The 27,571-nt window shown below is 41.7% G+C and overlaps 1 protein-coding gene across 2 annotated transcripts; it reads right to left on the bottom strand.

Moving 5' to 3' along the window:
- Positions 1-241: 241 nt before the first annotated feature.
- On the bottom strand, positions 242-27,571 carry ARPP19 (cAMP regulated phosphoprotein 19). 2 transcript variants are annotated; one of them, XM_088451021.1, is made up of 4 exons: positions 27,390-27,571; positions 22,026-22,073; positions 14,886-15,008; positions 242-2,126 (listed from the first exon to the last, which is right to left on the bottom strand). In XM_088451021.1, exons 1-4 carry the CDS (start codon positions 27,447-27,449, stop codon positions 1,956-1,958), a joined length of 402 nt encoding a protein of 133 aa, XP_088307147.1. In that variant the 5' UTR covers positions 27,450-27,571; the 3' UTR covers positions 242-1,955. The 2 variants fall into 2 exon arrangements, with proteins under 2 accessions (XP_088307147.1, XP_088307148.1); XM_088451022.1 differs by lacking the exon at positions 22,026-22,073.

Here is a 27,571-nt window from a genome sequence, read left to right as displayed (position 1 = left end):
TCCTAGTTGTCAAGAAACCCCTAAACCCACAAGCTTCGTAAATCTAGTATTCCATATTTTAAGAACCTGCCACCATAGGTTTAGCTTATTCAGCAATGATCTCTGCTTAAGCATACACAACAATAGCGGACAGTTTTCTAAATCACTGGACATGTAAAAAGACAAACATATACAAATAGAAAATTACATTATGTCCTAAAACAAATCAAATTTAGCAAAATAATTAACAAGGTGCTAGAAGTGCAGTTGCAATCTTTATTAACAATAGTCATAAATGTTCAGTATATCCAGCATTATTGGAGGTCTTATGCAACATTAAACTACTTTTAAATGTTGATACCAGTTAACGACTGCAGGACACCAATAAGCACAGTAATATTATACACCTCGAAGGTTTAGCAGAGTTACAAACCATAGATTTTTGTTTTATAAATTACTGTTTTTGTTTTATTTAAATATCATGTGTCCCAAATGTGCATTCACCTCAAGCATTTTATATGCCAGTCACAACCCTGTAAAACTGTCTACGTGAGGCAATCTGTATATCATTGGGGCACCTATGCCTAGCATGGGATTGGCAACATTGGGTATTCCAACTGTTACTAAGCATCTCCAATAAAATCTGATCATCAAGAAAGATGTAGTCTAGCAATACCTGCAATTATGAAGGTCGGCCCTAAGGACTTAACAAGGTGCTGTAGTCTTTCCAAAATACCCTTTTTCTGCCACAGATGGATGCATGCTGATCACAACAGTGGCATGCAGGTCCACAGTGAATGGAGTCATGGACATAACGCATGCGATTCTTGCTATGCTGGCATGCAGACCATCATTTGTGGCGCCTCTACGTCAGCCAGATGTGGGGAGAGGATATCTGCTTCACCATCTTTAAAGGTGAACCTACAGCAGCACGGACAGGCGTTAGTGCATTTCACAGACTTGCTTAACAAGAATGTCATGGAAGGTTTTCATCCTTACTAAAACTGGAAAGAAAAAAAAATCCCTTCACGCCTAAATTCACGTTGAAGACATGAATCTAGGATGAATCACGTATCTGAGGGTGGAGGCAACAAACGCTGCTGGGAATTGAAAGGAGCTAAATGTGCTACAGATTTACATATAGATTTTGTAAACTGTAAAAATTAGTATACGTTTGCAAAAAGGTTGTGCAAAACCATTGTATTTACAAAATGGCACAAGAGTGAATTCAACAGTCTATGCACATGCACACTTCATCCAAGTCTTCAACAGAAGGTTCTATGCTACTGACCAGAAAAAAATATAGCAGTTTCACCTGGGGGGGGGGGGGGAGGGGGGGTCACTTCCATTGTGTACTAGGTTCATGAAAGGTCACAGCAGTGTGGGCAAATATTGCCCAAGTCAAATCCTATTGTTAAAGCTGAGAAACAATTAAGGCTATTCAAGTTAAAAGGGCAGGAGTACAGAAAAACCTTTTAGAACCCAGTTTGATTTGACAGTTTTGCTTTACTTCCTCTCAAAACAATCCGTGGTCTTAACCTTCAAATGAAAAGATCAAAGAAGAAGAAGAAAAAAAAAAAAAAAAAAAAAAAAAAAAAAACTTACTACAGTATGAAGAGAAATCTGGTGAAGAAAGAAAAAGCAGACATTAAAATGGTAAAACCCACCGAAGTGTCCATTGTTTTAACCTGTCCTACCAATAGGAAATAGGCATTATGTACATTTGTCTTTTTTTGTTTTTCAAGTAAATCACTTTACATTGCCATACCAAAACATGTCTGTTTATCAGTGCATTGGTTTTAAACAACTAATCTGATTCTACAGAATTTCATTCTACACTCAGACAGCAGCTTGGCACTACTATTGCCTGCAGAGCTGTCAGACTGACTATTTGTGTACAGGGAGGAGCAGAGAAGAACAGAAGGTTAAAAAGGAAGAGATGGGAATGAGGTGGTTTCATGCAGACAGGCAGCTAATCAGCCAGCCAGCTTGCTGGCCACGAGGGAGGGTTTCCTCTGGGGAAGGTCCTGCGGAGTGGGAATATGATCTCCTGTCACCTCGGTCTTGTCTGGAGCAGCAGTTGGAAGTTGCTTGTTCTTTATCTTTGCTTTAGCCATGTTGTAATCCCCAGAGTCAAAATATTTTTGCTACAAAGACACAAAAAAAAAAAAAATTATGTTACTTGATGATTTTATGTTGAACAGTTTCACAAGTATAAATACATTAGTTGTAATGGAAGTGTCTAACACCACGTAGAGAACAGCCCAGAACACACTCAATCAGCATCTACCCCATAACCCAATATGGCAGCCCTGACCGGAAGATGCTCCTTTCAAAGTCTGCATTGAAAGCTGGGTGTAAATATTCTGTGGTGTATAAGCTGGGAGCCCATTTCCTGGCACCAACAGCTCACATACACAGCAATATAAGCCGCTGTGTTGTTACTTTGCTGATAAACGCTTTAGAAACCCAAAAAGGCAGAGCAGCGCTGTTCTGGCCATTGTACCAGCACAGCCAGTCACCACGTATGCGAGCTGTAATCACCGGGAACCAAATATGCACTGGAGGTGTGTCAACATAGGAAATAGAGGCACCAGTAGGCATTACATTTAATGATGTATAATATTCAGGGTAATTGTAGGGCTCGCTCTATCATGGCTAGTGCTAGCTTAGGTAATAAATAAAACTGACTCTTACCTTCCAACAATCACCATACCCCTAAAAATATGTTTAATTAGCTCACAAATTGTTCTAAATTGCTGGGCAATAACTTCTGACCCTGGTTCCTAAACTCTAGAGAGGTTTCTTCAGCCCTGTTATGATATATAGGAGAGCCATTATTTAAAACAAATTGAAGGCCTTCTCAATGCAGAAAGTTATTCTGTTGACTGGACACGGCCATATTTCTGTGCAAACACAGCCCACATCAAAACATGAACAGGTCCAAAGCATTCCATTTATGCATAAGTTACTTTTGACGTCCTCAGTAACCACAACATATAAGTAAACTCACAGACACACCCCTATTCTGCAAAGACAGGTATACGCATTTTCAAATGCAATGTACAGCAGCTTTTCAGACACCACTTAGTGTGTGTGTGTGTTTTCAGTCACTCTTTAAAACACCTTTTGGAATGGATTATAACAACTATTGATGTTCAGCAGAGCCATGTTAAAAAAAACCAAAAAAAAAAAAACCAAACAAAACATCTGTATGTGCCCATCCATCAAACACATTAATCCCAATAAGAGACCAAAGGAGAAAGAAGACTTTTTGTTGGGGGCACTCATTTAGAAATAAAGATAGTTAAAATATAACTTTTAATATAGTATTACTAAAACGGGGTAACCTACACAAACTGACATGCATACAACATATAACTTATATTTAACCCTTATAGTTAAGGGAGCCAGCTCATATAGGGAAAAAAGTTACCCTCTATAGATTCAAAAAGTTTTGTTGAGCAACATAAAATTAATAGAGTAATCCCTCTGTGCAATACAATAACGCACCACTGAAATAGCAATAATTTTATCTGATAAAGATAATACCACACCACGAGCAGCAGAAAATGATGGCTGTCACTCACAATTTAGTAATACAATAGTACATATCAGAAGGTATAATACATCTTAACAACAGATTATAATTTTTTAAAATTTAGCTCTGATCACAGAGCATACGTGCATATAATTGAGATATATATATATATATATATATATATATACACACACAGCTGCGTATCGCATATACAATTAGTCACTATTCCTGATATATGACAGTTGTCAGGATAAATTCCCGCGCACACAGCTGCAGCAGATTCTTCCACTGCCACAGAACATGAACAGCTTAGATCAAATGGGCAGGAAAACATGACCAAAGAAATAGAGGCATGGCTGTGTGTAATCATATGTATACAGAGTCATAAAATACGGCAGATCACTGTAATAGTCAAACTAATAAGTTATAACCAGATCATACCACTGCAGTGGGTATTAATCAATCCTTCTAATGATGTTTAAGAAGAAAAAATTCCCCACTGTCCTGTTAACACATCTGTATATCATATATGTGAGAAATCCCAGTTAATACCACTATGATACACAATCTATAGATGTGGATATGGACATTGCCCAATTGTTAATCTAAATATGCTACAATAGTGATGCTGTTGGAGGTGCATATATCAAGAGGCTGATCCTCAAACAGCAAATGACAGCGTGCTCTGACTAGGAGATTGGGGCATATAGTGAGGGTGTCTGCACGGGCGTGTTTACTTAGCTTGATACAGATTGCATGAGGAAATCCTCAAAGTGTGCTGCTACTCCACGGGGGAGAGGTGACTGTGAACGCGCACAGAGGGCACAGGCTTTGGAGGAGACTGTAGCGGCAGTGGGATTCTCCTTCCACGCGGCTTCCCCAGGGAGATACCTGGCCGTCTCATGCAGATTCGGCGGCAGCTGCGGGGATATCCTAGCACGCTGCCGCACGGGCTGATGCCTCCCTGCTCCAACAGCCTGCCTTGACTCGAGTAGGATGACGTACGTTTCGCCGGGGGCGGGGCTTGATCACATCAGAGTCACTCTACGTACATTCACAGTCACCTCTCCCCCGTGGAGTAGCAGCACACTGAGGATTTCCTCATGCAATCTGTATCAAGCTAAGTAAACACGCCCGTGCAGACACACTCACTATATGTCCCAATCTCCTAGTCAGAGCACGCTGTCATTTGCTGTTTGAGGATCAGCCTCTTGATATATGCACCTCCAACAGCATCATTATTGTAGTATATTTAGATTAACAATTGGGCAATGTCCATATCCACATCTATAGATTGTGTATCAGTGTATTAACTGGGATTTCTCACATATATGATATACAGATGTGTTAACAGAACAGTGGGGAATTTTTTCTTCTTAAACATCATTAGAAGGATTGATTAATACCCACTGCAGTGGTATGATCTGGTTATAACTTATTAGTTTGACTATTACAGTGATCTGCCGTATTTTATGACTCTGTATACATATGATTACACACAGCCATGCCTCTATTTCTTTTGTCATGTTTTCCTGCCCATTTGATCTAAGCTGTTCATGTTCTGTGGCAGTGGAAGAATCTGCTGCAGCTGTGTGCGCGGGAATTTATCCTGACAACTGTCATATCAGGAATAGTGACTAATTGTATATGCGATACGCAGCTGTGTGTGTATATATATATATATATATATATATATATATATATATATATATATATATATATCTCAATTATATGCACGTATGCTCTGTGATCAGAGCTAAATTTTAAAAAATTATAATCTGTTGTTAAGATGTATTATACCTTCTGATATGTACTATTGTATTACTAAATTGTGAGTGACAGCCATCATTTTCTGCTGCTCGTGGTGTGGTATTATCTTTATCAGATAAAATTATTGCTATTTCAGTGGTGCGTTATTGTATTGCACAGAGGGATTACTCTATTAATTTAATGTCGCTCAACAAAACTTTTTAAATCTATAGAGGGTAACTTTTTTCCCTATATGAGCTGGCTCCCTTAACTATAAGGGTTAAATATAAGTTATATGTTGTATGCATGTCAGTTTGTGTAGGTTACCCCGTTTTAGTAATACTATATTAAAAGTTATATTTTAACTATTTTTATTTCTAAATGAGTGCCCCCAACAAAAAGTCTTCTTTCTCCTTTGGTCTCTTATTGGTCCTTTTCTGACTTTGGGGAGCACCACCAACCTATAAAATTGGCCCACAGAGTGGAGGCCCAATTATGTAGTTGGTATAAGATTATTTGTATGTACTTCAGGTCCTGCGGGACTTGAAAGTAGGTTTCTTATATTAGTCTGGTGCAACTTTCACCCCCATGTGTCTGTTAACATTAATCCCAATGTCAGCAACAGATTCTAGATGCAGGAATATTGGTTCACAAATGAATTATATTAAATTACCAATTCCACTTGCAGTGTCTTTGCTATCAGTCTTTTGGTTGGAAGACAAATGTATAATCAGAGGCTACAGAGGTGTGTACAGGTAAAATGTGGTTCAGTAACGGCACAGTATCCAGAGTCTATGCTCAAACAGCCAGAAGACAATTGCTCAAGGTAAGTCCTACAGTTAAGGTAGTATTGCTGTTACATGGAATTTATCAAACGAGTGCAATCTTAATAGGATGTGTTTCTCAGCGATTGGACTGGAGCCTCTGGGAAAGCCTTTGCTAAGAAAATTCAGTGCACAAACAAAATATGAGGTGTGAAAAGCACAAATCTCAAACTAAGGAAATACTTCAGCCTCCTGAACAACAAATATTAAATTGCCTGGAGGAAGCACTTTTGTTACCAGGAAAGAACAAAATACTAAACAAGTGGTTCAGAGGTAAAATGTTATCTAGCAAGTGCAGGAGTAGAGGAAAATGTACGCATTCAGAACACGATTCATGAAATGGGTCATTCCTCTAATGAAGAGTCAGAGGACATTGCAGAAGCACCAAGAAAGGTTTGGTTTGGATAATTTGAATTTGTTTTTTTTCCAGTAAGATGCATACAGACTGCACTATATCTCTTTGGGGATAAATGTAATGGCAACAGAATTTTACAGTATGCACGCATCCCATCAAAGATCAGAGGTTTGTAGAGATTGTAAAAAGGCAGCTACAGGATTGATTTCCACCAGTATCAGAGGAAATGTATTGTACAATCCAGAACACCAGACTCAGCAGAACTAAATCTACAAAAAACTTAAAGCTAAATCTATGTTCTCAGTTCCCTTATATCAGAAGTCATTCCTTGTAAAGAAACCCTCAGGTGCTTATCGCACTATTCTGGATCTAAGGATACTTAAAATTGCTCAAATGTTATATACACTGAAGTGCCAAAAGTCATGGGATAGCAATATGTAAAAGGTAAATGTAGCTGGCATCACCGTACTGACATGTCTTGGAAATGCCCAGACCTGCATCAGATGCAGTCTGACATCTCTTCAGTTAGTTTGAACACTGGCTAAGCTATTCATGGCATGATAGTGGGTGCCGTACTGATGGGACATTCCATTTCCAAGGTTGTGCGAACATTCAACATTCCTCGTTCTACAATGTCACGTGTACCGGGAATACATCATGGAAGGCAATACCACCCGCCGTGGACAGCATAGTGGCTGACCACAGATGCTTAATGATGGTGACCAGTGATGTCTGGTCAGAATTGTACATGGCAACAGAAACGACGCTGGCTCAAATCATAACCATATTCAACGCAGAAGGTACCAGACGCATATCCAGCAGGTTAGTGCAGCGTTCTTTAGCTTCCATTGGATGCGGGAGCCGAAGACCAAAGTGCCCATGTTAACACAACGATACCGGACACCGCGCCTTACATGGACTTGTGACGTCGCTAATTGGACCCTGGAGGACTGGCAACATGTGGCATGGTCTGATGAGTCATGGTTGCAGTTGTTTTGGGATTAAGGTAGGGTCTGGTGTGTCACACAGACCCCATGAGGCCATGGACCCACAGTTGTCAACAAGGCACCATGCAGGCTGGCGGCGATCCATAATGGTGTGGGGTGTGTTAACCGCTACGCTGAGTTGCTTGATGACCATTTACAGCCCTTCAGGGACTTCATGTACCCCCCACAACGATGGAATATTTTAGCAGGATAATGTACCATGTCATCAACCCCATGTTGTCCAGAATTGGTTCGAGGAGCATTCTGGAGAGTTCGACGAATAGTATGGCCACCAGGTTCACTTGGCATTAACCCAAGTGATCATTTTTGGGACGTGAGGGGAGAGGTCCATTCGCACCCAAGATCCTGCACCTACAAATATCAAGGAGCTGTGGGAAGCTATCCTGATTGAACGAATAAGCATCTCTCCAGAAGTATTTGGTCCACTTGTGCAATCAATGCCATATCAAGTTGCTGGGCTAGAGGGGGTCCTACACAATGCTAGGCATCCAATCACATAACCTTTGGCACTTCAGTGTAGTGCTGTATGGCATCAGTGAACAGTATCCTCATGTATGTCAGCAAACGGTTTTCCTCACATCCATCCAACATGTTCTGGATCCTGGAGAAACAGGTCACTAGTACCAAAAAGTACTAGTGAAATTAATAGTGATGTTGGGGGCATGGCTTGGATGCCGACAGAACAGGACGTGTGGCCGCCGAGCTCCTGCAGCCTGGTCTTGCTGTGGACTTTATCAGCTTGCTCACTGCTGAAAAGTGCATCAGCAGGGCTCCTTACTAAATTGCCCGCACCAGAGAGGCTCCATCGGGGCTCTTGCGGACTTTCCAGTGGCGCGGATGCGGTCGGGGCCTACCTTGATCTTGGGAGTGGGGGCCCGGGAAAGCTGCGGCTTCTTCGGTGATCGCGGCTCTTCCAGCGGACCCGCCTACATGGGGATTTGTGTTCTGCCTCTGGCCTCTGTTAGAGGACCGGCCATCCCTCCGGAGACACACGGGACTCGGCCAGCTACCCTGCTGCGCTTCAGTGACAGGCTCTCAGGCGGGGGACTTAATTAGCAGTCACTTTGGCAAGCTGTACGGTGAGTGAACTACTGGATCCCTGCTCTTCATCCCCGCTGTGGTCATAGATACATGGGTGTTTTTGTTTTTTTTTCCAGCTCCCACATAAAATTCAAGGGGTGGGGGGCTGTGCTGTGATCCGGCTGGGTCTCGCTCCACCATGGCCAACCCTGAAGGGGGGGGGGGGAGAATTATAGCTGTTTTCTCCTCCGCAGCCAGAAATTTACAGCTGGAAGTGGCTCTTTCCAGCATTACTAGAGGCAACCTCGTCACTGCCGTGAATCGTGCAGGCATAGTCGCAGATATAGCACCTCGGGGCCCCACCCTTCAGTACTCTGCATAACATTGATGCCACATCAGGGATCTTGATTTAGCTTTTTGTATTACAATGCCATCACTCCTCTATGCTGTGAAACCTAAACTGCACCATTATATTTGGAATCCAGCTTGAATTTGCATTTACAGGGTCACGAGACTCCCATATTTCCTACCATTTTTATTTTGATTTTTTTTACTGCTCACTCATGCCTCCTAAACGTCCAAAAGGACTCCATGGGGGTCACCCCCATTAGTTTTTCCAAGCAATCATCTCCCTCACAAGGAGTAAAGAGTGGATCATGATCAGAAAGCGTTCCCAAACAAATGGTCTACACTTAGTATTCCCTTCGAACCTTATCAGGCACTTCAGATGATTATGCTCCACTGACTTTAGGGTCCATGAGACAGCTACTAGCTTCCTTTAAAGTGGACATTTCAGCGGAATTTAAAGCAGCTGTCTGTTGACGCTATCAGTCACAACACTGACCATTTGGAAAACAAACTGAAAGAAGTTGTTAAGGCTCATAACTTGATCACTCTTCACGAAGAACTCCAATCGGAAGTTATTGCTCTTCAGAGTAAAGTTGGAGATCTAGAAGACTGGTCACGACGTAACAATGTTAAAATCCACGGCGAATCGGTATCCAACGCCAACCTCAAGGAATTAGTCACAGATATCTTAATGAAGCTTTTGCCTACTACACCTATAATGGATTTCCTTCTGGATGGCAGTCTTCCTAAGGCTAGAAATGCTCCAGCAGATGTCCCCAGAGACACTGATGCGCTTCCATTATTTTCATATTAAAGAAATGGTTCTTCGTGTGGCCAGATCCTCAGATAATTCTACTTTGGGGAACATTCAAATCTTTGGAGATTTGTCAGCTGCCACTCTCGTCCTTTGTAGGTCCTTCTTCCCAGTCACTAAAGCCGTTCAGAAAGCGGATATTCAGTACCGTTGGGGCTTCCCAACCGAACTGCTAATTAGGCGGATTGGTTCTACAACCGTTGTGTCCACACTGGCAGATGGCATTCAACTGTTGGTTTTTTGAAACAGAGGACATATCTTCAAAGGTTCCAGACAGTCCCAGAATCACTCGCGATTGGGCAACAACGTGTCAGACCACCTGAATGCTCTCTGCTAGATAAAGTATTTCTAGATTCCCTTAATGCATATTTTCTGTGTTCCTTGTTATATAAACTAAAACTTAGAAAGAAGGTTTTGCATAAGTGGATTTTTTCTTTGCAGAAGGTTTTCAGTTTAGGTTTCCTGATCTCTAGCCATAGATTATTCTGTAGTGACGAGATTTTGTAGGAGGTATTTGTAATTGCTATAAGTGATAAAATAATTAACCTGCAATTTCAAATTGGGGTGGGCTATTGTCACAGTGTATAAACGGCTCTCCGCCGCTATAGCCCCCTTTCTATTTTATCTGGTTAGACCTAGACTAATTCAGTGAGTCCAACAGATCTATATAAATAATGTGGCCTCTCAATGCTGTTATTTCTTTATATTGAGTTATTTTAGATTGATTTATTATTTATACGATAAGGTGACTAGATGTGTGTGTCTATTTCAGACGTACCCCTAATGTGCTGCCTCAGATGGCAGCCTCTAGTAGCTCCTATATGGTGCTACATCTGTTCTATTTTTTTTTTTTTTTATGTTTTTTGTGTTCTCATTTAACCTTTGTTTTTTTCCAGTCTTTTGATTGCCCCTTTTTTTAAAAAAAAAATTATATCTGTATACAATTATGGGTTACAGTTGCAACAAGGTTGTATTTCCAGTTCTTTAAAATGTATATGTTTTGGTAGGGGTGAACTTTTCCCTGTCCACCTTTTTCGCAACAATGGTTTCTCTAATTTTTGATGGTCAATGTGCTATTGTTGAAAGTAAAGGGTCTAAACTCTCCGAACAAGAGAAGACTGGCTTTAAGCCACTTTGCTAGACTTAAAGCTCAAATTTTAGAGAGAATATATATATATATAAATATAAAATGATAAACAATTGGCAGATTTGGATGGCAGGTATACGATTTTGATTGGGAAGTTGGAAAACAAACCAGTCACTATTGCTGTGGTATACACTCCAAACACCTTTCATTAGGAAATTTTGTAACACTCTGAAGTCCTGTAGCTCAGGTTTCGCTCTGATATCGGGGGACTTTAATATGGTCCTGGACCGTGCTGTAGATAGATCTGCTCCGCGAGTTTTACAAGCCGGTCCTATACGAGATCACACTCGGGCAGTCAAAGGTATTTTACTAGAATATGATTTTTATGATATATGGAGAGCTTTGAACAAGTCTACCAGAGATTATACTTTTTATTCCCCGGTCCATAACTCTCGAGAATTGATCTCGCTATCTCAGACAAATGAACCCTTCAGCAAATTACTAGGGCCTCTATTCAAACACTCTTGGTCAGACCACTCAGCACAGAGTTTGAAATGGGATCTAGACTCTTTTAGAGCCCCTCCTAATGCTTGGCGCCTGGGAGATAATTTGCCATTTGATAAGGAAACCGAACAGATTATTTCTCAATCTCTCTTTATATTTAGAGACTAATTCACGAGACGACCTCTATATATTCTGGTGCTCCCTTAAAACTATAGTTCGCGGATTGGCCATTCAGACTGCTGCTAGTCTCCGCAAAAGGGTTGAGTGTTGTCGGGTTGAATTAGAATATCACTTAGCTGATTTAGAATTAAAATGTAAAACTTCCCATTCCAATGGTAAAATCTACCGTGAACTTCTTAAGGTAAGAGGAGTGTAATGTAATAACTTTAACAGTTTCATAAGACTCTTTTCAATCTATGGAAGAAATTCTATGTCCATGGCGATAGGACAGGAAGACTACTCGCGAGGAAATTAAGAGGGAAATTAGCAAGAGAGAGTACGGGCAATTACCAACTTGGACGGGATCAAGGTATCTGATCCCTCAGATATTGCCAATGCTTTTGCACAATATTATTCTCAGTTATATAGTTTAGCTGATGACCCATTGACACCCCAACCCACGAAAGACAGCATAGTTTCTAAAAAAATACATTCATCTGCCCACACTAGACGCTGCTTCCTTGCAGCATCTATAACGCCCATGGACTCCAGATGAAATTAAAGCAGTTATTGCATCTCTCCCCTTAGATAAAGCCCCCAGACCTAATGGCTACACCAATAGATTTTATAAATGTTTCAGTGACACCCGTACTCCTACTCTAACCCAAATTTACAATGAAGCTACTACAAGCGGCTCTTCCCCAAAGAAATGTTAGAGGCACGCATTGTGGCATTTCCTAAGCCAGATAAAAATCCTACCCTATTAGCAAATTATCGCCCAACAGCTCTCCTAAATACGGATGTTAAGATCTACGCTAAGCTTATAGCAAATAGACTTTTTAAAATAACCAACGCTACTCGCCAAGGCTGTCCTCCTCTCTCTTCTTCCTTCCTCCTCCCCCCCCCCCCCCAAATCTATAAAATTTGCCTATTTGCTGATGATGTCCTCCTGACCATCACAGAACCTCTCAGGTCCTTACCAAACTTACATAAGGTTACTTATACGAATGTGTTTCCTATTATAAATAGAATGGATCTAAAGTGGAAGCCCTTCCTATCAATTCCCCCCACCCCGTTGTGTTCTTTACGTGCTAAGTATTCTTACAATAGGCAGAATAGAAGTCTCAGAAATTTTTGTAGTGATCTGAATCCCCAAATATTTGACTGTCTATTGTAATTTTTCCCCTCTCCTGAGCAAACTCACATTAATGACGATGACTGGATGCTACTGAGTCTCATGGATGGGCTGTATTGCTGAAATAAAAATGGTCCTAATGCCATTATATATTTAGAACTATACCACAGCTAGTTCCCAAATCCTTACATTTAATGCCATGTTTATTAAATATACAGTATCTAGTAAGTGTCAAAAGTTTGGACACCTTTTCATTCAATGTTTTTTGTTTATTTAAATTATTTTCAACATAGTAGATTAATACTGAAGACAACAAAACTATGAAAGAACACATTGAAATTATATTGTAAACAAAAAAGTGTTAAACAAATCAAAATATGTTTTATATTTTAGATTCCTCAAAGTAGCCCTCTTTTGCTTTGATGACAGCTTTGCACACTCTTGGCAGCTCAATCTTGTTAAGAGATCCACTAAGATATCCCCTCCTTCCACTGATCTCTCTCCGATTGGAATACCCTCGCTAATCCCGGATTTATCATTTCAATCCTGGATAGCTAAAAAGGTGCGCTTTCCTTAATTGAGGTTACGTAATCAGGCATTCTTCTATCCTATGCTCAACTACAGGCTCAGTTTAGGCGCTTCCCCCCCCCCCCCCCCAAGAGATTTTTATAAGTTTTTACAACTACGACACTGGCTTTTTAGTGTTACTCGGGCTCCGACAATTCCAAAATATATAAAGGAATGTCTTACTAAAGGGGGTATAACAAAGTGGTATTACCTCATGTTAAGCTCGTCTAAACCATTAAAATTCGTCTAAACCATTAAAATGGTGGAAGATGAATGGTATTCATTTTTCAAGACATGCTTTGGAGTATCTAAATGTATGTTCCACATAGAACAATTTTACAAACTATTACATTGGGCGCCCTATATTCATCCTCAGCATCTAATCCCCTGATATGGTGGTTTCAATGGAGTGAATATTGGACAGCGAAATCACCTAGATAACGAGAGATCTACCCCTCCCATTTAAATTTTTGAGAGCCTAGACCCTCACGGATTTTAAGTTTTATGTATGTTAATATTACTGTCAGTTGGGCGAGTATTGTTTACCTTTAGTGCTGTTGGTAAATTATACTGTGATTTACTGTAGAATGTGGATTTTATAATGTGTGTTCTCCCATTGTATCCATCTCTTTTCCTTTCTTTTGTATCCTTTTTCTCTTTTATTGAATTTTATATTTCAATAAAAATGTAATATTGAAAAAAATAGATATATAGTGCAGGTTTCCATGGATGATCAGTTACAGACAAGCCCCAGATCAAAATGAGCAATGCCAAACATTGGCTGAAGAGAGTGTCACTGGACTCTGAAGCAGTAGAAAGGTTCTCTCTGAACAGGATAACCATGCTTCACCATTTGACAGTCTGTGTGGATGAATCTTGTTTGGACAGATGCCAGGAGAATGCTTCATGCCCAAGTGTGTACCTCCAACCTTTAACTTTTGTGTAAGAGGAACAATAGTCTGGGGCTGGTTTTCACAGCTTAGCCTAGTCCTCTTTAGAGAAGTCTATGATTATACTCTGTGGCAACAGTTTGGAGAAGGAGATTTCCTGTTTCAGCATGACAATGCCAGTGTGTACAAAGCAAGATCTATAACAAAAATGGCTTGCAAAGCTTGGTGTGGAAGGACTTCACTGGCCTGCAAAGAGCACCAACCACAAAAACCATTCAACACCTTTGGTACGAAAGTCTCAGCACCATGTATGAAAGTGTATCAGAATTCTTTATAGAAAGGGAGCAGCCACCTTCATTGTAATGCTTAGGTTTTTGAAATAAAATCTTCAAACACGTAAGTTAACATAATCAGTACCATGCAAGGATCTTGAAGTTTAATTTTATCTTGCTAGTTATCGGTCATCGATCCCGGGTATTGCCTGTTCTGCCCAGTGTAATCCTAAAATGGCTGTCTCACCAGGATCCCTCTGCTGGTAGGTTGAATAATCCCTGCAATTGATGACTCAAAATTGCTGCCACACCCTTTACAGTAATTACACGGTCTCTGTATTTCTTGCAAAAATAATCCCCTTTATTATGTTCATTGACAAGATTGTATTTTGTGCCTACAATTTGTTAAGCACCTTGAGTTCTATTGGATAAAGAGCGCTATATAAATAATTGTGTTGTACAAAAGTACACGTGCTTTAGGTCATAAGTATATGTCAAAGATTTACAAAAATTCTCTTGAAAAGAAAAAAAAAAAAAAAACCCCACAAATGGAAAAACAGAGCAAAAAAAAGTGTAATGCAAGGTGGATTCAAGATGGTTAGAAACATAAACCTATAAAAATGTAATTTCTTACTCCTTTTTGAAGCCGTTTTCTCAGGAAGTCAGATCCTCCTGGTTTAGGACCCAGATGGGGATACCTTGCTTTTAATTTTGCCTCTTCTGCTTTTTCAGGACTGATCACTTTATCCTCCATTTCCTAGAAAAGACAAATACCAGTTATAACTACAGGGTGCAACCATCACAGACTGAGTTTACCAATCACTTTCATCTAGATCTAGCAAGAGGTCACTGTTTATTGTAGCTATACAGCCATGGCCAAAAGTTGAGAATGACTCAAGTACAGGTTGAGTCTCCCATATCCAAAATGCCAGGGGCATTTTGGATAACTGAATATTCAGTATTTTGGAATAATTGCATATCATAAATGAAATATCTTGGGAATGGGATCCCAATATACACACAGAATGCATTTATGTTTCATATACACCTTATACACACAGCCTGAAGGTAATTTTACACAATATTTTTAATAATTTGTGCCTTAGACAAAGTTTGTGTACATTGAACCATCAAAAATCAAAGGTTTCATTATTTTAGTCATGCCAAAATTATTCCGTATTTCGGAATATTTGGATATGGGAGACTCAACCTGTATTGGTTTTCACAAAGTTTGCTGCTTGTGTTTTTAGAACTTTGTCAGATGTTACTATGGTATACTGAAGTAAAATTACAAGCATTTCATAAGTGTCATATGTGAAATTCTGGAAGTCAAAAGGCTGACATGCAAAGCCGCCTCGTTAATATATGTAGCTGCATCTCGGAGGTTGCACACTAGATTCACTTGCTCACTGGTAGCATCCAAGAAAGGGACCCTTCAAAAAAAGAGTTCGCCCGGGACACCATAGCCCTTCTACCCAGTAGATAGCCATGGCCGGCCTGGAAACTGCCCCTGAAAGAGAATATATGACTTCAAACAAACTTCCACCTTTCTATCCGTAGTCAGGAAGACATGGATGTCATAGGGAGAGTCTCACTTTTAACCAAGCGCGTCACATGAGAATCCACCACTGAGGAAGTTTCCCATTTGGTAAAATAGTCCTCAGCAAAAGGATATGCATAAGCCAGGCATTTTTGGGGCTGGTTACGCTTTCCAGGCGATTTCCATGCCACTTCCAGGTGGTCTACCAGCTGATTAGATAAAGGTTGCCGCTGCCATATTTCCTTTATGTCCTTGAATAGGGCATGTTTGAACTTGGGAGCTGGAGGTTCGTCCTCATCTATGACCAAAGCCGAACATACGGCCCGTCTCAGACCCGGAATATACATTTTTGACTCTGGCTCCACCTCTCGTGTAGAGGGCTCGGAGTCCGATTCATCTGGAATCTCCCTGTCAGACGTGTCACAGTCATCATATTGTGTAGACTTCGATGACGGCAATGGTCTTTTAGCCGGTCTAATTTGGGGTGCATCCCCCTGCAGCATATCCGCCAGGTGCTGCACCGTAGTAGAAAATATATTTACCCATGGAGGATCAGAAACAATCTGTATGGGTACAGCCGTCTGAAACTGGTTCTGAGCGGGCACAACCACCTGCTGTGGGGACCTCATCCTCACTACCAGACATAATGTAGAGGCTAAATAGAATGACTGAGGTTTATTACACACCCTGACAACATTTGTACTGTAAGGGCTTTCAGTGAGAAAAAGCACAGGTAAAGCAATATAGCTGACAGAAAGAAAAAGAAATACAGACAGATAGCGCTAGCATAAGGTCACATACAATGCAGAAAAACACTTGCACAAATGGCACTACTATTCAACTACACAGACTCAGCGTCTGGTAGGCTATAGTGCTACATACGCTGACCACAATAGAGGAGAGGTATGTAGGGGGACCCGGGCTCCGCACGTCCTGCAAAATTTGCTACTAGCCTGTAGAAAATGGCTGCCAGAGACCTCAGAGGGGGTGTACCCAGAGGAGGAGAACTGCCTCAGCCCAGCCAGACCACAGTAGAAAGGCGCGCTGAGGAGAGGGGAGGAGCCAGCTGTTAAACAGGGAAGGCTGCCTGCCCTGGCCAGCAATTAACCCCCGGGACGCTGAAAAGCACTACAGCCTGTGTCTAAGTGGCAGCGCAGGGAAATTAATGCCTGGCTCCACATGCAGTCATCCGCGAATGGTCACCAGCATCCGGAGGAAAACCGCACGCAGTGACCCGCCGCTTACCTGCCCCCCGTGACGTCAGCCCGCAGTCCAGGGATACTCCCGTGGTCCCTGCTAGCTCAGACCCTGGAGTCCACACCGAGATTCCCGGATCAGTACCGGCCTCTGGACTGTCTGCTCAGAAGAATGAAGAACCTTCTGTAACAAAAAAAATCTTCAGGGGCTGGAACAGCCCCACCGCGTACAGTGACCAGACTCAGGGGGGCACCCAACGAAACTGAGGTGCTTCTGGCCTGGGTATAGCGGGGAGACCCAGTGCATCCTGGGAGAAAGATTTAACTGTGTGGTGCCCGGATGACGCCATCATCAAATATACCCCAAGGTCTCCCTGTGGAGCCTATGGACCCTGAAGTAGAAATAGTTGATTTAGGTGCAATCTTACTAGCAGCAATATCCTTGTATGCGAAGCCCTTTTTGTGCAAAGCAATGACTGCACGTGTTTCCTTGCAGGTAACCATGGTTAACAGAGGAGGAACAATGATTTCAAGCTCCACCCTACTTTTAAAGCTTCATCAGAAAAGCCCCCCATACATCAGAGATTGATTGTAGCAATCGTGCAATCTGTAGACAATTGAAAAAGGGAAAGATTTTTATACACAATCGATTGCAAATTGCACGATTGCTGCAATCAATCTCTGATGTATGGGTGCCTTTATTCTAACTCAATCAGCATGACAGTGATCTCCAGCCTTGTCCTAGTCACCACTCAGCTGTGTTAACAGGAGAATCACTACATGTCAGCTGGTCCTTTTGTGGCAGGGCTGAAATGCAGTGGAAAGGTTTTTGGAATTAAAAAAAAAAAAAAAAAAAAAAAAAGTTCATTGTCATGGCAAAGAGGGACTTTGCAATTAATTGCAATTCATCTGATCACTTCATGACATTATGGAGTATACGCAAATTGCCATCTTAAACACTGAAGCAGCAGACCGAGAACCAATACTTGTGTCATTCTCAAAACTTTTGGCCATGGCTGTACAAGCGAGTATACTCTGCTGCCAATCACTAAATACTGTATTAACAAAATATAATAGAATAAATTTTTCATATGACAGCAACCTAGATCGTAAAAGCTTTATAAAAAAAATAAAAAAAGCTGTCAAGAACTGGAGCCAGGGGCCCAATTTTAGCATGCTTATATAAATTTCATATAGCTCTCCATGGATACAATTATGTAATCTTCTCAACCCTCAATTATAAATATGCCATTTTACAGTCCACCCATTGACTCAAACAGAGCAAACATTCAAATGCCTAAATATACCATCTGGGTGGATCAGATTTTGAAGTGACACGAGTTCAAGAAAAGCCCCATAGGAATATCATTGTGGTGATAAAAAAAAATATATAAAAGCTAGAGAAGAAAAAACAGCACTCAGTGCATAGCTTGTTCTATGAAAAATGCCACAGTATGAGCTTACTGTAATACCATTATATATTATACCATTGTGTCGTGCTAACTGCTATGATGGGTTATTTCCTCACATAGCATGTCCCATGCCAGGAACTCCGCATGTAAGCATCTGGAATAAACAGTTGATACCCAGTAATAAAGTTTATATAATATCCACCCCCCTAACCTACTTAAATATTAATTCTTTCATCTATGGTGTAGAGCAGTGGTTCCCAAACTGTGCGCTGTGGTACCCTGGGGTGCCTCAGGACACTTGCAGGGGTGCCTCTTGTTGGTGGTCCAGCACCAAAATAAAGTTATTTTTGGTCAATGTAATGTAAATATGTGGACAAACAGAAGCACAAACTTGTCCACCATCACTTAACTGAACCTAAGGACAACAGGTAAGCACAATTGACTTCACTTAAATTTCTCAAAAACAAAACTTAAACTTAGGGGTGCCGTGATTCAAAAAGTTTGGGAACCACTGGTGTAGAGTACAGTGTAAACTTTGAAATTCAAAATGCATTGGGGTAAGAATAGGTCTCCTCTTTTAATAAAACAAGAGGTTACACAGAGGTTTGGGTTGTTGAAATCATGAGCACTTTAATGGTGCATACACGGTCAGATTTTTCTTCAGATCTGAACGATAACGATTTTAAAAAATCGTTCATAACTGAAGGAAAATCTGACATAACCGACATGCCTGAACGATGGACGATGCGCGTTGCCGATGGTCAGATAACGATATCCGACATCTGATGTGTTTGCAGTCGGACTTGGACGATTCCATTCATTTTAATGCAGTGAAAAATAGTTCAATCGTAAATCCGACAAATCCGACCGTGTGTATGCTCCATAAGTGTGAATAATGCTGGGTACACACTGGGTCAGTGGTTCCCAAATGGTGCGCCACAGCACCCTGGGTTGCCTCAGGGCACTTGCAGGGGTGCCTCAGGAAGGTGGTCCAGCAGCAAATCAAATTATATATGGTCAATGTAATGTAAATACAATTATTGAAAATATCGTATAAAATTACCTGCAGGCTGTGTGTATAAGGTGTATATAACGCATAAATGCATTCTGTGTGTAGATTGGGGGTCCCATTCCCAAGATATTTCATTATGATATGCAAATATTCCAAAATAAGGAATATTCCATTATCCAAAATACCCCTGGTCCCAAGCATTTTGGATATGGGAGACTCAACCTGTATGTGGACAAACAGAAGCACAACTTGTCCACCATCACATAACTGAACCTAAAGATGACAGGTAAGCACAATTTGCTTTACTACATTTTTTTGCGATATGTCTGAACTATGTAGTTCAAGGGATATCGGGTGTACACACCCGCCGACATGCTCACGATATATCGACCGATTAAATGGTCGATATATCGCCCAGTGTGTATCCAGCTTAAGACATGCAATACAATGGTCCTACTATAGCAACTTATTTGTATTCTAGACCAGTGTTTCTCAACTCCAGTCATAGGAATCCCTAATAGTGCATATTTTCTATATCTCCTACTGGAAACAATGGTGCATCCATTACTGGCTGACACATTTTAAAAGACTCACAGGTGGTGCCAATTTTTTAATTTGCAATACAGAGGAGATTTGCTAAACATGCACTGTTAGGGGTTCCTGACAACAATCCCCATCTTAGCCACTTAAGTGGCTAATTTAAATCCAATTAAGGATGGGCAGAGGGGGACAAGAGGCGGAAACCCAGAGATTTAGCCAGCAGCGGTCTGATTCTTTAAGGGGGAAAAGGAGCCCCCTGAGCCTTGCAGCAAGAAGACAGTCTTCCGGCAGCCGCCGGTGGCCTTCTGTACAGTCCGGCTGACAGTAAGAGGCTGGGGGTGGTTGCTGAGGCAACAAAGGGGCTTGCCAGGAGGACTGAGCCCGACAGCTGCTGGAAAATCAGCTTCCAGCAGCTGCCGGCAAGCACCTCCGACAGTTGCATAAGATGCCACAGTGTCAGAGAAAGCCCATCCTAGCAGGGTTGCATTTCATGTAATCACGCCAGGCAGATGGCATGCTCTACTGATATTAATATGTATTCACAGATGACTATTTCGTAATACATTTCAAACCGCAAATGTTTAGGGGGCGATTCAATTGCTTTACCCGCAGCCATTTCATTTGGGCGCCTGACAGACCGATTCAATTGTTGCTCCGTTCGGGCGCGGTTGCACGCAAATCTGCTCGCAGCCTCCCAGGGTGGCGAGCAGAAATGTGCGATAAGTTGGCTATTTGGGCACCCAAAGTAGGACTTTAGACAGGGTTAGCAGCTAAACCCCGTGCTTTTGGGCGCACAAATGTGGCACTGGCGCCCGAACTGAGTAACAACTGAATTCCTCTAATTGAATAGCCTGCTTAATGCACAGAATGCTACACATAAGGGGTGAACAATACCCTGCAATGTTTTCTCCTGACAGGAAGTAGTTAAGTCGGGAAATGCAGGTTCTCGTGACTTAACCTTGGTTTTTAGGTGGAGAATGCCAGTTCTTGTGACTAACATGCCGGCTGCGAGGCTGTTAGCGCTGCGCTAAGCCGGAAATCAGCCTTCCGGCTGGTACTTTAGTTAGACTAAACAGCACACTGAATTGAATATCTCCTGGACCTGCCTCCTGGTGCTATTCAATACACGCAGAATTGAATCGCCCCCATAGTTAGCAATTATGACAGCTATGGACAACTTGGAAAACACTGAATATTCTTTGTTCCAAGCAGCCAACATCTGAATCACATGAACTCCTTCACAGAGCACTGGTAGGTCATGTAGCAACACATCTGAGTTGAGAGGATCTTACAATCTGTACCACGCAGTCTCACTCCTATCTCTAATAAAAAATAAATGACCTGGATTAATAAGCAGGACTTGTGAAACTAAATCCAGTAGACAGGTTTAGTCATGGGCCAGTGGTCTGCAAGGTTGAGGTCACACCGAGCTATCAGTTTTGTTACAGCTTAACACTTGTCCATCTTTTATTTAAAGCTCTTCTGACATTACTACATATGTCTCTTTGAATAAACATTATTTAAAATGATATGAAAAATAGAAAAACACTGAAAGCAAAATGCAGAAGATGCTATGCACAAGACATTGCATAAAAAACAAAGAAAAAAAAAAAAAGATGGAAATTAACCAGATATTATAAAGGATATTCAACAGTGGAAGCAACCCAGATCAGCCAATCACCTGCACATTCCATAGAACATAACAGAAAATGATACAACTAACTTCGAGTATCTATACTGAAGCAGCACCAGCTGCTGAGACTACTAACTACAATCATTCACGGTTCTGTCCACAAGCCATGTCATCTTTCATGCCATCTAGTGGGCCGGCCACATAGTCCTCCAGATGTAGAAACATAACTTGGTGTAGGTCTTACGAAAAGGAAGATTTTGATAACATTTAATTTTAATAGATTTAGGTTAGGGAGGCAAGGGACTAAGAAATATATATCCCCCATTACACTGGTGTTTACACTGCTATGCAGCTGGCACACTTAAGTACAGAGGAGGCTGAATTTCTTCCCCCATTATAAGTGAAAATACAGTTGGCAGTTAATGTTCTCATAATACATACATGATCTGAAACAGTATTTGCTTGCAGCCATATTACAGCGCCACTATTCTGGAAGATGATGGTCAAAGCATGACGGGGAAAAAAGGAAAAAAAAAATAAAAAGGGAGTACATTAACCCATATTGTAGTACAGGTGGATAAAATAAACATCTAACGTAGGAGAATGCTTCCCTCTCCTGCCACCTTTGGCGTGACAGTCATACAGAGTGCTTTGTATAGTGCTATTCTAAAATGAGTTTACAAGAAGAGAAAATAAAAAAAGTATTGTCTTTGTTGGCGCACAGAGGATAAAAGTTATATTTTATATAAAAATATTAGATAAGTTATTAAAAAGAGTTTGCCGCCTTATTAGTAAACTCTTTTTAATAACTTCTCTAATGAAAGTTATATTTTATATAAAATTATCCTCTATGTGCATCAACAAAGACAATACTTTTTTCTTTTCTCTTCTTGTAAACTCTTATTTATTGTCCTTGGCAGCATCCCCACAGAATGTCATATGTACTACCAATTGCCTAATTGGGGTTACTATTTAATTATATACATTTCTCTCAACCTAAACCTAGTGCAGAGGTGTTTCTCCAGCCCCCTACCCCTAGTTTAATAATTGTTCTAAAAGGAGACCTGGATTAAGCTTTGGAAACGGCTTCATGATTCTCTGTTCATAGCGGATGACATTGAAAAGATGCAGTGATGGGGCAGACCAGATACAGAACTCCATATGGCCAGCCCATGTGTACTACCTAATGAAGTTATAAACAAATACATGTAAATAAACACTATACATCTGGATGTCCTGTGTTTATGTATTACGCCGCGTAGGTGAAAGGATGGTTCCTAAGTTTGCGGCATTTATTACAAAGGTGGTTCATGGCCATGTTGCCCAAAATTTTAAATCGCAATGCTTTCGATAGCAAAACAATCCCAGTTTTACATTTCAGGCTTAAAAACACCAGGAAGCAATGGATTTTATAAACTCACACTAACAAAAAAAATCCCTGTGACGCCAACTGTCAAACATGGAGGAGGAAGCGTGATTGTCTGGGGCTGTTTTGCTGGCTCCCGAATTGGTGGATTAAAAACGAAACCACAAGGGCTACCATAGCATTTTTCAGCACCATGCAATACCCCCTAGTCTACACCAAGTTGGTCAAAGGGTCATCCGACAGAAAGATGACAACACAAAGCATACTTCCAGGCTATGTCAATTACCTCTATAAAAGAAAACAAAAACTTCAAATTATGGAATGGCCAGCACGGTCTACAGACCCCATCCAGCTGGTTTGGGATGAACTGAGAGAAGGGTTATAGCAAAGCAACCTTCAAGTCAAATATATTTGTGGTAAAGTCTGCAATTTTCCTAAACACATTTTATCCCCATTGCAGAGAGAATGCCATGAGTGTGTTCGGTGGTTATTCATGCAAAAAGTGGCTACTTTGAGAAGTCAGAAATGTTGAATAAATTGTTAAAATGATTCTAGGATTTATATTTCATATCCAATTATTCATTTGATCTACTCTTTGAAATGAGGGTACATTGAAATATTAAACTGCGTCAATTTAAATAAACTGAAAACAAATGGGAACATTCTAAAAGTTGGCTAGTAGCGACTAATACATAGCAGCAATATGAAATATATACAGTGTTTTCCCCAGAGATCCCTTTATTGCCCATCTTTAAGAGGCAGAGCTAGTTATGGACAGTGTGAACATTACGGAGGGTATTGGGAAAGTGTAGAACTAGACAGAAGTCTGTGTCCAGCCAGCAAGTGGGAAATATCTGCAAGTCTTTAATACTTTACAATAGTGAAAAATGTTGATATAATTTTTAAAGTGAAAACAGACAGTATTTACTCCACATGCAAACACAAATGTATGTATTTGCACCCCTTACAATGCAACATGGTTTGTCCAGGTACACAGTTACACACTCTTACGCCAACTCTAAATCAGGTAATATCTACATTTGTGACTGCTAGTGGCAGCATTTTTATAAAGCAACTTTTATTTTAGGAGTCATAGGGGTCTATTCAATTAGGTTTGAGATGGGTCCTTGCGAGCCGTTCTCATGCGAACGCACTACAATTTTTTCTAAAGTCTAGGAGCCGGACCACTGAGCAGCTAAACCCACCACGGGCAACCAAACCCCACGCAAACAACCCATTGCACCATCACCCCTTGGGCCACACCACCACCCCTCCGAAATCACAATCCCCGGCCATACACAGACCCTCTTACCAGAGAGCTCTATGCAGCTGGAGTTAGGTGACAGCGAACAGCTAGCAGGAGTTGGGCAGGAGGATGCCCACCGCAATACTACAAGCATGCTCACTAATCTCCGCTGGGGTTGGCAAAGATCTGCTCCCTCCCTGTAAAATCTGGTCACTAGGCAGCAAAATCTGGTCGCCATGGTGACCTGGCCCACGGGATTGGTCGAGCCCTGGTCTAGTGGGTGATAAAGTGGTGGCTGCAGTCACAACAGATTCCATGTCAGCAGCCATAGTACAGAGACGCTGAATGAGTCTTTAAATAGCACATTGTGGATTCTAAGGCACCCAGGAGGTGCAGTGACTCATGCCAACACCAGGCATCTAGTTTCCGCTCTAGAGAACGGAAAGTTCTAAGAGCAACAGCAGAAAAACTGCTGCACCAGGGTTTAGCAGTCACCCTCTGGAGGAGATTTTTGGCAAGAGTTAAGCCTGGCCCAGAAGCAGTCTACTGGAAATTTCTTTGGGTGAGAAATTTGAGGATTAAAAATCGACCAGATACCTAAAAAGGATTATACACCTGGTTGACTAGCTAACGATTGGTTAAGTGTGTGTATGTATGCACTTACCAATCATTCAGCCGATGTGCATGAGCAGACATCACAACTGGGCAGGCATTTAAATTTACCCGCCCAGTTGAGAGGTCAGTCATCGGTGGGTCCCTGCAGCAAGCGTATGGGCAGTTGGAGGGTCACTTGTACACAAAGTCAGACGAGCTAATATAGCAGCATCAGCTGTGATGCACTGCAAATGTACATCGTTCACAGACATATCTGTACACACCCACCGATGCACTACAGAAATATCGCCTGTTCCATTAAATATGTCAGTGTGTACCCAGCATAAGAGCTGTCTGACAGTAGAAGGAGCAGAGTCCTCAACACCCTAGCAGCTTGTGGGTAGAACAAAACCCCAATCACCGATGTAAAAACTCTAGTGTAATGAACATGAACACTGCATGCATCAAACTAGATTTGTTAAAGGGTGAGGGGCCGGATTACCCAATGTCAGTATGTGTGAAGAGAAATGGCAGTAAAGCCCTGGCCATATATAGGTGTTTAACATTTGAACTTCTGAGGAACATCTTGTATTTAATGTGCACGCATGGTCTTGGTACTTTTAACTGAGAGGAGTCTTCTTATCAAGGTACCCTATTGGAGCCAAAATTAATCATATTGCTTCAACAAGTCACCTGATTTGTACCTTGTGACCACCAGGTAAGTGCAAACATGCATCTGCTTTCAGCTTTCCTTATGCTGGGAGTACGAGATAAAATTATCTTCGCGAACCGCCTAATATCGGATGATCGTCCAGATTGCCCTGTGTGCGCAAGAGACTAGAAAATATTGATCGGTCAGGCATGCAAAATCATCCAGCATGTCCATCAGATGCTATATTCTTAAGTTACAAGTCGGCCACATGGTTCAGTGTAGGCAGTGCTGCGGCCGACCCAGTTATTTCACAGGGGAAAAACAGGGAAATGTCTCCACCCCAGGGAAGCCATATATCGTGGCCAATACACTGAAATCTCACAGTGCATGGCCATGATATCTGCTGGGTGTCAGGCTGCCAGTTAAAATGTCTGTCTGTGTATGCCGAGCATTAGTTGAACCCAACGTATGAGACCAGTCTATGCTCGCTACCACGGCAGAATTGAGTCCCAGTATGTGGTCGGCTGGGAATTACTCAATCACAAACCATGAGGTGCTGCAGCCGTGTCACCACCATACACCAAGCAGTAAGCAGTTCGGGAAACGTTCAGTATCCTGGCACAGAGGATGCTGGTGCTTAGAATACAGACGCCGGAATCCTGACACTTGTCAGAAGCCTGGCGCCAGCATCCCGAAGACAAGTAGCCAGATTGGGGGGAGAGGGTTAGGCACTAAGATGGTGGAGGGTTACTTTTAGGCACTAGGAGGGGGAGGGTTAGGTTACCCAAGGACAGGTGTCTGCATCATAACCCTGTTGAGATGCCGACATTGGTATTTTGACCGCTGGCATCCCGTACCCATCGCAGCAGTTCCAGGTGCCAGTGTAGGAACCTGGTTGTGGCAGCAACTACATCGCATATGATGCAATAGGAGGAATCAATAACAGGAAGTTACGGACTGTACAAAAACTATAACTCAAACTGTAGGAGCAGTGTAGCAGAGTAAGCCCATGCAGCCACAGTTGATATAGATTGTGTCATCACAACATCAATTGGTTGAAGGAAAAAAAAAAAAAAAAAAAAAGTGTATTAAGGGTTTTTTTGGGGGTGAAATGAGGTATTAATAATTAGAAGTTGAAAAAAAATGCTACCACCATGAAGAACAACTAAAAACTGTAAAGCGCTGCGGAATGTACGCGCGCTATATAAATAAAGACAACCAAAGAAGTTGTGCATTTAAAATTCTATTAATTACTAAGTGAGCTAAAAGAGTCCCATGATCTGAACATTCAATCAAGACAAAAGAACAGAAATAAAAAGGTGAGGTCATAATACTAAACTTGCTGCAGGGAGAAACTGTAGACTCTGAATTGCTGCAGATTAGGTGGGGCTCCTGTGCAGCAGCAACTGGGATTATCCAGCCAGTTCCAGCAGCCAGGAAGTCAGAGAGAGACCACTGGGAGTCAGTCCCTCTCTCCCAGCCGCATCACATGGACACATGAGGACCACACCAGGAGGAGGATCTTACCACTAGCAACTGTTGAAAACCCAAATCGTGAAGGTTACACCTCCTCAGTACAGACATATGCAACTAATTGTGTTAGTCACTGCATGGTGCATACACAGTGCATCAGCATCAAAAGCTAGAAGATGCATTTGCCATGTGGCTAAATAGTTCCCATAATAAATGTCTGATTGCCTAGAGACCAGTATATATATGGCTGGCATAAAGAAGTACAAATAAGAAAGGATAAGACCCAGTGACAGCATTAAGGATGCACGGAAGAGAGGCCTGGGGTCTCCTGGGACATGGAGGCGGGGGTCTCCACTGAGTGAGATTTGTGGTGCTGGCGTCTGACTCATCCTTCCCCCCACCCGAGAACATGGCATTACAGAGCACCGCTGGTCTGTCTCATGCCACCCGCCCCCAGCCTCCCTCTCAGGTTACCTTCTGCTCGTCAGTGGAATTATCCTCCGGTACTTTGGTCTCCAGGTTATCAGCGGACATGTCGGAGGGGATGGGAGCGAAGCGGCGGCCTGACAGCACCGTCTGCCCCTGATGTACCGAGTCCTCCAAACTCCCCCTACACAAAGATGGCCGCTGCGCTCAGTGCGTTAATATCACGTTGT

Source organism: Taudactylus pleione, unplaced genomic scaffold (genome assembly GCF_031769625.1).
Source record: "Taudactylus pleione unplaced genomic scaffold, aTauple2 ptg000022l, whole genome shotgun sequence".
NCBI lineage: Eukaryota > Metazoa > Chordata > Amphibia > Anura > Myobatrachidae > Taudactylus > Taudactylus pleione.
The sequence above is the reverse complement of the archived record's forward strand: the minus strand, read 5'-3'. Positions and strand labels throughout refer to the sequence as shown.

Excerpts from the sequence above, each read along its gene's own strand:
- ARPP19 (XM_088451021.1), bottom strand. The coding sequence starts at position 27,449 with ATGTCCGCTGATAACCTGGAGACCAAAGTACCGGAGGATAATTCCACT. Across the intron at positions 22,074-27,389 it reads ATTCCACTGACGAGCAGAAG|AATAGTGGCGCTGTAATATG; the intron begins GTAACCTGAGAG and ends ATCATCTTCCAG. Across the intron at positions 15,009-22,025 it reads CAAATACTGTTTCAGATCAT|GAAATGGAGGATAAAGTGAT; the intron begins GTATGTATTATG and ends TGTCTTTTCTAG.